The 13,836-nt window shown below is 31.4% G+C and overlaps 1 protein-coding gene across 2 annotated transcripts in view; it reads left to right on the top strand.

Moving 5' to 3' along the window:
- Positions 1–13,836, top strand: part of osbpl10a (oxysterol binding protein-like 10a) — an 81,706-nt gene that overhangs the window by 63,263 nt on the left and 4,607 nt on the right. For both annotated transcript variants that reach the window (XM_078267509.1, XM_078267508.1), the window contains one exon: positions 4,436–4,622. In XM_078267509.1, coding sequence (XP_078123635.1) covers positions 4,436–4,622 — 187 coding nt within the window. The remainder of the gene's footprint in view (positions 1–4,435; positions 4,623–13,836) is intronic.

The raw sequence follows: 13,836 nt of genomic DNA on the forward strand, positions 1-13,836 counted from the left end.
GATATGCAAAGTTTTTGTCACAGAAAGCAATCAAACCTGGTCAAACGACATTATGATAATGAATACAAAACAGACAAAATAAGCAGGGAACAGAAATTGTCACACACAACAGTGGTGGAAGAAGTACTGAAACTCTTTTCTTGAGTAAATGTAGGTAAAAGTACAAAGTAGCAAAATGTACTTTTAAATACAAAATGTAGAAGTACTCATGTAATATGCCCCATTTTAGAGTCTTATACTCTTTTATACATGTACATTAGTGGATTACTATCACTGATGCATTATTATATACAATTTATATTGTAGCTGGTTCAGGTGCAGCTAATTTTGGATACTTCATATACTGTTGGGTAGTTTAATTTAATTAAAAAAAGTAATTGGTAATTATAATTGTCAGTGTAGTAAAAAGTACAATATTTGCCTCTGAAATGCAGTGGAGTAGAAGTATAACAAATCCGCATGAAATAATAAATAATTAAAAACAAAAACATTGACTGAAAATGCCATTATCCAGCTTTAAAACTGACTTTCTAATAACCGCTGACAATTTAAAGTCTTTCTCTGTACTGTTTCAAGTTGTCTTCACACAAAGTGCAGTCATCTGTAAAACATATTGGCTGTATTGGCGTTATAATCTAGAGAAGCAAAATAAAACAGAAACAACATTAAGATAGCCCTGTAGTAAATACAAAGTAGGTGAAGTTTGCTATTTTGTTGCTGTTCATATTGATCCTGTTTTTCAATAAATATAGCACCCATTGAATTGATTTAAACTGTGTTGATGAGGGTTTTACTGGTCGCCACTTTTGCAAATTACAACTCTGGCCCATGTTATCATGACTTATGAGAGTTAGTCTCTTTGAACGTTGCAGTGTTATTATGACCAGCAATGTAGGTGACTATCTAGCTTTTTGTTTATCTTTAAGATGCTGCCTAATGAATACAGTAAATAGCAGAAACTAATAAGACATAAAATAATACTACCGTCAGAGCGTCCTGTACTGTATGAATGAGACATGGCAATCGATAAGCCAGTCCTCTCTGTCAGCACCATTACACCATGTACAGTAGACTGCTGGGGATGAGTCACCCTGAGCGGAGACACAGGAAGTCCTTGAACCCAATCAAATGAATCTGGAAACATGAACTGATTCAGTCAGACTTCACAGCTTTCTCAGGCTTCGCTGTACCTCTGACCACCTGTCGGCAGGTTATGACACAGCAGTTCATCACCATGTGTGGAGACTTATGCTGCCTGTCAGAGAACATGGTGACCCTCACCCCAGGAAGTATTGATTGATGGGTGTTATTTTTGCAATGGCTGCTTTTCTGATAGCAATTGATACTGCCTTTTTATGAATGGCTCAGACTTCACTGATTGGCAGTGAGTCAGCAACCGAACAGGAACAGAGGTGCAGTAGCTGTTGCAGCCAGATTGACCAGCTGGATTTTGATTTGTTTGACGTTGTGATGAGTGCGTTGCTCAGGTTTGCCTCTGGTGCTGTAAGGATGGATGTTTAACTATCACAGGCTGCTGTGCACTTTTTTTAGCTATACTGTGTCTTAAAATTGAATTACATACCAGTGGAATGATTATTAACTACACAAATCAGAGGCACATAGGGCCGATTTGTTGCATGGATGTTGTTTTGAAAGTGAACAAGAAACAAGTGGTTCTTGTTCATTAATGTCAAATCATCCATTAAAACAGGTGGCAGTATCTGACAATAGTTCAGTAGATACTGTATTTTTTTTATTTTATTTCCAGGTACAGTAGGGTTATATTTTCTGATGGCCTGTGTTAATTTTAATTTTGGGTGTGCTGTGGATTTTGTTACCTTTCAGCCTAGTCTCATGGCAGTTCGTGAAATGGTCACGTTATTGAATCTATTGATTAGTGTACTGAACATGTTAATGTCGTTATTTTCGTGTGGTGGAATTTTAAAGTAATGTATTTCAATGGGAAGCATATTTCGTGATCACAGAACGATTACGGTAGCGAGTAGTATTGATAAGGCTAAAATCCGCACAGTGCAGGTTGGTTGGGGTGGTGGATTGGGTCAAACAACACAGGACTTTCACCCCGGAGATCGTGTCCCGCGTGTTGCAGTTCCTTTCTGCGTTATTCTTTTCCTAACCACAATCGTCCCATTGTTGTGGCCGGCGTTTGGCGTTTCATGTCCCTGTTGTTGCGTGCCACAGAGACCTTGGATTGTTCCCTGCGCACGGGGATCGCGTCCCATGTGTGGCGGTCCGTCCCATTGTTGTCGCCGGCGTGTGGCATTTCATTTCCCCGTTGTGGCGTTTCATTTCCCCGTTGTGGCGGCCCCCAGAGCAGCCCACTGTAATGGCAGTTCGTGAAATGGTCACGTTCGAAAATCGTGACCTGTACATGAAATAAACGAGAAAATCGTGACCTGTACACGAATCAATAAATCAAAATAACGTGACCATTTCACGAACTGGCGTGAGACCGGGTTGTACCTTTGGACGGAGCCAGGCTAGCTGTTTCCCCCTATTTCAAGTCTTTCTGCTAAGCTAGGTTAGCTGACTCCAAGTGGAACAGGTAGCTTCATTTACTGTACAGACATGAGAGTGGTATCAATCCTCTCATCTAACTCTCATCGTTAAGAGTGAATAAGTGTTCTCAAAATTTCTTGAACTATTAGCCTACTTGAACTATTTTACCTGATTGTTTCCACTTTCTGCTGCCTTTTAATTGTACTTATAAATACGAGAAACTTGTACTTTGTACTCCAATGCATTTATTTGACAGCTACAGTTGCTAGCTAATTGAATTTAACATACAAATATATATGATTAACTTTTGAAATGATTCACTATTATAGATTTAAGGCCATGCATATACCCACACGGGGGTTTTCAGTTATTGTGGATCAGACCTACTCAGGTTGGAGTTGTGCAAACCTATGCTGGGATATAAAACTCCATGTTAATGTATAACAATGACAAAAGTATACTGGAACAACAAAACTAACAGGAGAATGAGAGCGATGTCAATCAAACCTAGTTACAAACAAAGTTATTCATACCTGTAAGGTTGAAACATTGATATGCAGGGATTGTTTATAAAACAAATCAGCTCTCCCTCAACCAGCTACATTAAAATTCTGCTTACATTTTAACACAATCATCAATAATAAATAGAATCCAATAAAGTCATTTACCGGTATGTGAGACAGAGCTCCTAAAGTCCTGAAAATGCATTATTTGTTTAAAGTTTAGATACAAAATATTATCTTTCAGGACTTTGGGAGCTACATAATTTAACATTCTTAGAGGAGTCATTCTGCATAATTAATACTATAATATTATACATACAGTAGACCTTTTCAATAATGATTGGTAATCAAACAAGCCTATTCAGAACCACATAATGACTACAAGCCATTGTTGTGACTCTGAATAGGTTTTTCTCTCACTATGTCAACCTTTGTCATGTCATGATTTGACCACAGTGGTGCCACATGAAATTTACTCCTTGTAGGCATTTTGCAGTGAAACAGATGCACAAGTGAGCTCTTGTGAACATGTGGTTATGATATAACAGAAATATATAACAGAAAGCTAATCATGGACATGTGAGATGTTGTCTAGGACAAAATAAATCCACTTATAGACTGAATGACGCCGATGATGTCGATCATGAGCGTTGAGTATAATAGCCTCTCTTATGGACCCAAGAGATACAAACTCCTTAAAGGAGATATTAACTCATTTTTATAATGTTCTCCACAGTGGGTGTTTTTTGTGTGAGTATTTTTCAATATGCAATAGAAAATAAATAAAATTATTGCTGCCTCCAATCAGGTTAAATAATTAACTGTTTTTAATGCCTATTCACACAGGACATAAAAACTGCACAGCAAACTGTGCTTAACTTTGTTTAATCACTACATAAATTAGGATTGCTGCAGTAATGGGCAATTCAGAGACTGTTGAAAACAATTTCATTCTTATGTTATATTAACTGTATACAAGAGCACTTTAAAGTGCCTAGTTTTACATTTTAATTGAATGTTTTTGTAGAATATTTACTGTAGTTTCTGTGTACCTATTTCTCCACACTTCCTGCTTCCTGTTTTACGAGTGCACAATGGACATCATTGACTGCAATGGCTTGGTGAAAACATCCACATACCAGCCACATAGATTAAATTAGTGTTTATTACTCCAACATTTGATTATACATTTATACAAAGAGAGGCAGGCTTATCAGCTGGCTCGACATACTTTACAAAATCTCGTTAACAAATTGTTAAACTATATTTGAGTGATTAGTTTCCTCTCAATGTTTTACACACTCAGAAAATACATTTACTAAAATCATCAGTTTCTATGCATTTGTGTTCCCATCATGCATCTGAGGATCCACTTCAACCCCTCTCACTTTTCTTCCTCTTTCTCCTCTCAGGGGTCCTTTGTCTGCTGGAGCACGACGAGGAGTATGTCTTCACGTTGCCCTGTGCCTACGCCCGCTCAATCCTTACCGTGCCCTGGGTGGAGCTGGGGGGCAAAGTCTCTATCAACTGTGTCAAGAGCGGCTACTCTGCCACCGTTACTTTTCACACCAAGCCTTTCTATGGAGGGAAGGTACACAGGTGAGTGTTTCTGAGCATTTCTTTTGCTCTCTCTGCCTGCCTTTATACACATCATGTCACTTTGACAGCAAACATGACATGCTGATTCGTCCTTTATTTTTTTTATTGATTTCTGATAAGACAGTGGCTTTGTGCGCCACACAATGATTTTCACAATGCTATTGTCCACGTATTATATATTGGATACCTGTAAATCCTTTATTTACTCAACAGATTTTTCAGTAGTTTTTTGCAAATTAAAAATTCTGTTTATTATTTTTCATATTTGAGTTTTTTTCCTACAGTAACAACACATACATATGAGGGATGTGTCACCTGCTGTATCTCATGCTATTTCACTTTATAATAGAGGATAAAACACAGAAAGTATTTTCAATGATTTTCTTGTTTTAAATCATATCACAAACAACATACACATACCAGTACCATAACATCTACATAGTCACAAATATTCTCTCATCCATTTACATATTCCTCAATCTGCATTGTTAAAAACGCTTAAAGGACAGCAGCACAGTTCCTGACTTGACTTTACTATGATTTTTTTCATGACTTTTTATGACATATTATACTTTGAATTTTTATGACATATAATACTATGACTTTTTTTCCGACATGCTTTACTAAGACTTTTTTATGACTTTTTTTTCGACATACTATACTATGAGTTTTTTTCGACATACCATTCTAAGACTTTTTAATTACTTTTTTCAACATACAATTTTATGATTTTTTATGACTTCTTTTCGAAATACTATACCGTGACTTTTTTATGATTATTTTTTTGACATACTACACTATAACTTTTTAATGACTTTTTTCGATATACAATTCTATGATTTTTTTATGACTTCTATTCGACATACTATACTATGAGTTTTTCATGATTCTTTTTTCGGCATACTATATTATGACTTTTTTGACTTTTTTTGACATACTATACTGTAGTTTCTGTGTACCTATTTCTCCACACTTCCTGCTTCCTGTTTTACGAGTGCACAATGGACATCATTGACTGCAATGGCTTGGTGAAAACATCCACATACCAGCCACATAGATTAAATTAGTGTTTATTACTCCAACATTTGATTATACATTTATACAAAGAGAGGCAGGCTTATCAGCTGGCTCGACATACTTTACAAAATCTCGTTAACAAATTGTTTAAACTATATTTGAGTGATTAGTTTCCTCTCAATGTTTTACACACTCAGAAAATACATTTACTAAAATCATCAGTTTCTATGCATTTGTGTTCCCATCATGCATCTGAGGATCCACTTCAACCCCTCTCACTTTTCTTCCTCTTTCTCCTCTCAGGGGTCCTTTATGTCTGCTGGAGCACGACGAGGAGTATGTCTTCACGTTGCCCTGTGCCTACGCCCGCTCAATCCTTACCGTGCCCTGGGTGGAGCTGGGGGGCAAAGTCTCTATCAACTGTGTCAAGAGCGGCTACTCTGCCACCGTTACTTTTCACACCAAGCCTTTCTATGGAGGGAAGGTAGCACAGGTGAGTGTTTCTGAGCATTTCTTTTGCTCTCTCTGCCTGCCTTTATACACATCATGTCACTTTGACAGCAAACATGACATGCTGATTCGTCCTTTATTTTTTTTATTGATTTCTGATAAGACAGTGGCTTTGTGCGCCACACAATGATTTTCACAATGCTATTGTCCACAGTATTATATATTGGATACCTGTAAATCCTTTATTTACTCAACAGATTTTTTCAGTAGTTTTTTGCAAATTAAAAATTCTGTTTATTATTTTTCATATTTGAGTTTTTTTCCTACAGTAACAACACATACATATGAGGGATGTGTCACCTGCTGTATCTCATGCTATTTCACTTTATAATAGAGGATAAAACACAGAAAGTATTTTCAATGATTTTCTTGTTTTAAATCATATCACAAACAACATACACATACCAGTACCATAACATCTACATAGTCACAAATATTCTCTCATCCATTTACATATTCCTCAATCTGCATTGTTAAAAACGCTTAAAGGACAGCAGCACAGTTCCTGACTTGACTTTACTATGATTTTTTTCATGACTTTTTATGACATATTATACTTTGAATTTTTATGACATATAATACTATGACTTTTTTTCCGACATGCTTTACTAAGACTTTTTTATGACTTTTTTTTCGACATACTATACTATGAGTTTTTTTCGACATACCATTCTAAGACTTTTTAATTACTTTTTTCGACATACAATTTTATGATTTTTTATGACTTCTTTTCGAAATACTATACCGTGACTTTTTTATGATTATTTTTTTGACATACTACACTATAACTTTTTAATGACTTTTTTCGATATACAATTCTATGATTTTTTTATGACTTCTATTCGACATACTATACTATGAGTTTTTCATGATTCTTTTTTCGGCATACTATATTATGACTTTTTTGACTTTTTTTGACATACTATACTATGACTTTATAATGACTTTTTTCGACATACTATACTATGACTTTTTTGACTTTTTTTCGACATACTATACTATGACTTTTTTTGACATACTATACTATGACTTTTTTTTCCGACATACTATACTATGACTTTTTTGACTTTTTTCAACATGCTATACTATGACTTTTTTTAATGACTTTTCTTCGACATACTATACTATGACTTTTTCATTATATTTTTTGACATACTACGCTTTGACTTTTTTTGACATACTATACTATGACTTTTTTTTCCGACATACTATACTATGACTTTTTCATTATATTTTTTGACATACTATGCTATTGACTTTTTTTGACATACTATACTATGACTTTTTTAATGTCTTTTTTCGACATACTATACTATGACTTTTTAATGACTTTTTTCGACATACTATACTATGACTTTTTAATGACTTTTTTTGACATACTATACTATGACTTTTTTTTTCCAACATACTATACTATGACTTTTTGATGACTTTTTATGACATACTATACTATGACTTTTTATGACTTTTTTTCGACATACTATACTATGACTTTTTTTTTGACTTTTTTTCGACATACTATACTATGACTTTTTAATGACTTTTTTCGACATACTATACTATGACTTTTTTAATGACTTTTTTTTCGACATACTATACTATGACTTTTTTTTCTGACATACTATACTATGACTTTTTTATGACTTTTTTTCGACATACTATACTATGACTTTTTTTTATGACTTTTTTTCGACATACTATACTATGACTTTTTTATGACATTTTTTGACTATACTATGACTTTTTTTGACATACTATACTATGACTTTTTTTCCGACATACTATACTGACTTTTTTGACTTTTTGACATACTATACTATGACTTTTTTTGACATACTATACTATGACTTTATAATGACTTTTTTTGACATACTATACTATGACTTTTTTTTTCGACATACTATACTATGACTTTTTTTGACTTTTTTTTCAACATACTATACTATGACTTTTTTAATGACTTTTTTTCGACATACTATACTATGACTTTTTTATTACTTTTTTGACATACTATACTATGACTTTTTTTCGACATACTATACTATGACTTTTTAATGACTTTTTTTCGACATACTATACTATGACTTTTTAATGACTTTTTTTTCGACATACTATACTATGACTTTTATGACTTTTTTTCGACATACTATACTATGACTTTTTTAATGACTTTTTTTCGACATACTATACTATGACTTTTTTTTCGACATACTATACTATGACTTTTTGACTTTTTTTCGACATACTATACTATGACTTTTTTGACTTTTTTTGACATACTATACTATGACTTTTTTTTCGACATACTATACTATGACTTTTTTTTGACTTTTTTTTCGACATACTATACTATGACTTTTTATGACTTTTTTTTCGACATACTATACTATGACTTTTTATGACTTTTTTTGACATACTATACTATGACTTTTTTTTCGACATACTATACTATGACTTTTTTTGACTTTTTTTTCGACATACTATACTATGACTTTTTTATGACTTTTTTTCGACATACTATACTATGACTTTTTTATGACTATTTTTCTGACATACTATACTATGACTTTTTTTGACATACTATACTATGACTTTTTTCGACATACTATACTATGACTTTTTTATGACTTTTTTTCGACATACTATACTATGACTTTTTTTATGACTTTTTTTCGACATACTATACTATGACTTTTTTCATTATATTTTTGACATACTATACTATGACTTTTTTTCGACATACTATACTATGACTTTTTTTTCGACATACTATACTATGACTTTTTAATGACTTTTTTCGACATACTATACTATGACTTTTTAATGACTTTTTTTGACATACTATACTATGACTTTTTTTTCAACATACTATACTATGACTTTTTTGACTTTTTTCAACATGCTATACTATGACTTTTTTTAATGACTTTTCTTCGACATACTATACTATGACTTTTTCATTATATTTTTTGACATACTACGCTTTGACTTTTTTTGACATACTATACTATGACTTTTTTTTCCGACATACTATACTATGACTTTTTCATTATATTTTTTGACATACTATGCTTTGACTTTTTTTGACATACTATACTATGACTTTTTAATGTCTTTTTTCGACATACTATACTATGACTTTTTAATGACTTTTTTCGACATACTATACTATGACTTTTTAATGACTTTTTTCGACATACTATACTATGACTTTTTTTTCCGACATACTATGCTATGACTTTTTTGACTTTTTTCAACATGCTATACTATGACATTTTTCATGATTCTTTTCGACATATTACACTTTTACTTTTTTTGTCTTCGGTAATGTAAACAATAAATAGAATGCCAAAACAAGGTATTGTGAGCTTCACAAATAGCTGAGTGAGATAAACTGCTGCGGATTAAGTGGAGGTTGAGGGTTCAACTCTTCATCATGTCATGACTTTCTTGACATACTACACTGTGACTTTTTTCGACATACTATACTAAGACTTTTAATTACATAATATACCATGACTTTTTTTCAAATGTTTTTTGCCTTCAGTAATTTAAACAATAAATAGAATGCTGAAAGATTGTATTTTGGCCTTCATAAATAGCTCAGTGTGATAACCTGCTGCAGATGTTGTGAAGATTGGCGGTTGATGGTTTAACTCTTCAACATACCATGACTTTTTTTCATATACTATACTGTGACTTTTTTCAACATACTAGGCTAAGACTTTTTTTCGACATACTATACTATGACTTTTTATGACTTTTTTTGACATACTATACTATGACTTTTTTATGACTTTTTTCGACATACTATACTATGACTTTTTTCGACATAATATACTATGACTTTTTTATGACTTTTTTCGACATACTATACTATGACTTTTTTCCGACATACTATACTATGACTTTTTATGACTTATTTCGACATATTATACTATGACTTTTTTTGACATACTATACTATGACTTTTTTTTCCGACATACTATACTATGACTTTTTTGACTTTTTTTGACATACTATACTATGAGTTTTTATGACTTCTTTCGACATATTATACTATGACTTTTTTATGACTGTTTTCGACATACTATACTGTGACTTTTTTCGACGTAATATACTATAACTTTTTTAAGATTCTTTTTTTGAAGAAATGTTTTTTTGCCTTCAGTAATTTAAACAATAAATAGAATGCTGAAAGATTGTCTTTCGTCCTTCATAAATAGCTCAGTGTGATAACCTGTTGCAGGTGTTGTGGAGATTGATGGTTCAACTCTTCAATATACCATGACTTTTTTTTTCTTTCATATACTATACTGTGACTTTTTTGACATACTATACTATGACTTTTTTTTCCGACATACTATACTATGACTTTTTTGATTTTTTTTCCGACATACTATACTATGACTTTTTTTTCCGACATACTATACTATGACTTTTTTTACTTTTTTTCCGACATACTATACTATGACTTTTTATGACTTCTTTCGACATATTATACTATGACTTTTTTATGACTTTTTTCGACATAATATACTATGACTTTTTTAAGATTCTTTTTGACATCCTACGCTTTTAATTTTTTCGACATACTATACTATGAGTTTTTTTCGACATACCATTCTAAGACTTTTTAATTACTTTTTTCAACATACAATTTTATGATTTTTTATGACTTCTTTTCGACATACTATACTATGACTTTTTTATGATTATTTTTTGACATACTATACTATGACTTTTTTTAATGACTTTTTTTCGACATACTATACTATGACTTTTTTATGACTTTTTTGACATACTATACTATGACTTTTTTCATGATTCTTTTTTCGACATACTATACTATGACTTTTTTGACATACTATACTATGACTTTTTTCATTATTTTTTTTGACATACTACAGCTTTGACTTTTTTTTGACATACTATACTATGACTTTTTTTCAGACATACTATACTATGACTTTTTTGACTTTTTTCGACATACTATACTATGACTTTTTATGACTTTTTTTCGACATACTATACTATGACTTTTTTTTCCGACATACTATACTGTGACTTTTTAATGACTTTTTTCGACATACTATACTATGACTTTTTAATGACTTTTTTTGACATACTATACTATGACTTTTTTTTCGACATACTATACTATGACTTTTTGATGACTTTTTTCGACATACTATACTATGACATTTTCATGATTCTTTTCGGCATATTACGCTTTTACTTTTTTTGTCTTCGGTAATGTAAACAATAAATAGAATGCCAAAACAAGGTATTGTGAGCTTCACAAATAGCTGAGTGAGATAAACTGCTGCGGATTAAGTGGAGGTTGAGGGTTCAACTCTTCATCATGTCTTGACTTTCTTGACATACTACACTGTGACTTTTTTCGACATACTATACTAAGACTTTTAATTACATAATATACCATGACTTTTTTTCAAATGTTTTTTGCCTTCAGTAATTTAAACAATAAATAGAATGCTGAAAGATTGTATTTTGGCCTTCATAAATAGCTCAGTGTGATAACCTGCTGCAGATGTTGTGAAGATTGGCGGTTGATGGTTTAACTCTTCAACATACCATGACTTTTTTTCATATACTATACTGTGACTTTTTTCGAACATACTAGGCTAAGACTTTTTTTTCGACATACTATACTATGACTTTTTATGACTTTTTCGACATATTATACTATGACTTTTTATGACTTTTTTGACATACTATACTATGACTTTTTTATGACTTTTTTTCGACATACTATACTATGACTTTTTATGACTTTTTTTTCGACATACTATACTATGCTATGACTTTTTTATGACTTTTTTCGACATACTATACTATGACTTTTTATGACTTTTTTGACATACTACGACTTTGACTTTTTTTTGACATACTATACTATGACTTTTTTCGACATACTATACTATGACTTTTTTCTTTCGACATACTATACTATGACTTTTTTATGACTTTTTTCGACATATTATACTATGACTTTTTTATGACTTTTTTGACATACTATACTATGACTTTTTTTCGACATACTATACTATGACTTTTTTAATGACTTTTTTGACATACTATACTATGACTTTTTTTTCAACATACTATACTATGACTTTTTAATGACTTTTTTTGACATACTATACTATGACTTTTTATGACATACTATACTATGACATTTACATGATTATTTTTGACATACTACGCTTTGACTTTTTTTGACATACTATAATGTGACTTTTTTTCCGACATACTATACTACTACTGAGTTTTTATGACTTTTTTTCGATATTTCTATACTATGACTTTTTTATGACTTTTTTTCAACATACTATGCTATGACTTTTTTCACATACTATGACTTATGACTTTTTGACATACTATAGCATGACTTTTTTGACTTTTTTTTCGACATACTATACTATGACTTTTTTCGACATACTATACTATGACTTTTTAAGATTCTTTTATGACTATCCTATGCTTTTATAATTTTTTCGACATACTATACTATGACTTTTTATTACATACTATACTATCACTTTTTCATGATTCTTTTTGACATACTAGTCTTTGACTTTTTTCGACATACTATACTATGACTTTTTTTCGACATACTAAACTATGATTTTTTATGACGTTTTTCGACATACTATACTATGACTTTTTTTTCGACATACTATACTAAGACTTTATTTTTTATTTTTTTGTCTTCAGTAATGTAAACAATAAATAGAATGCTGAAACAGTGCTGCTTCATAAATAGCTCATGAGATAATCTGCTGCAGATGAAGTGAAGATTGGAGGTTGAGGGTTCAACTAATCAACATACCATGACTTTTTTGACGTACTATACTGTGACGTTTTTATCCCTTTTTTGACTTACAATACAATTACTTTTTTTTGCCTTTTTTTGACTACAATACTATGACTTTTTTTCCAACATAACATACTATGACTTTTTATACTATGACCTTTTTATGACTTTTTTCGACAAACAATTCCAAGATTTTTTATGACTTCTTTTCGATATACTTTACTATGACTTTGTTAAGACTATTTCGAAATACTATACTATGAATTTTTTTGACTTTTTGTTGACATACTATACTATGACTTTTTTCAACATACTATGCTATGATTGTTTTATGACTTCTTTTCGACATACTTTTTTGACTTTTTTTGGACATATTATACTGACTTTTTTTTCCGACATTCTATACTATGACTTTACTTCGACACACTATAAAGTATGACTTTTTTATCAATTATTTTCGACACACATTACGAATTTATGACTTTTTTCACAGTCTATATGACTTCACTTCGACACACTATAGTATGACTTTTTTATGACTTCTTTCGGCAGACAAAACTATTTTTTTTTTTTTACATACTATATGACATCACTTCACCTCGACACACTATACTAAGACTTTTTTATGACTTTTTTCAACCTACTATACTATGACTTTAAGACTTTTCGACATACTATACATGCCTTTTTATGACTTTTTTTGATATTTTATACTATGCTTATTTACGATTCAACATACAATGCTATGACTTTATACATACTATAGACTTAGACGTTTTGACATACTATACTATGCCTCTTTATTACTTTTTTGATATCCTATACTATGCGTATTTATGACTTTTT

Source organism: Sander vitreus, chromosome 14 (assembly GCF_031162955.1).
Source record: "Sander vitreus isolate 19-12246 chromosome 14, sanVit1, whole genome shotgun sequence".
Taxonomy (NCBI): Eukaryota; Metazoa; Chordata; class Actinopteri; order Perciformes; family Percidae; genus Sander; species Sander vitreus.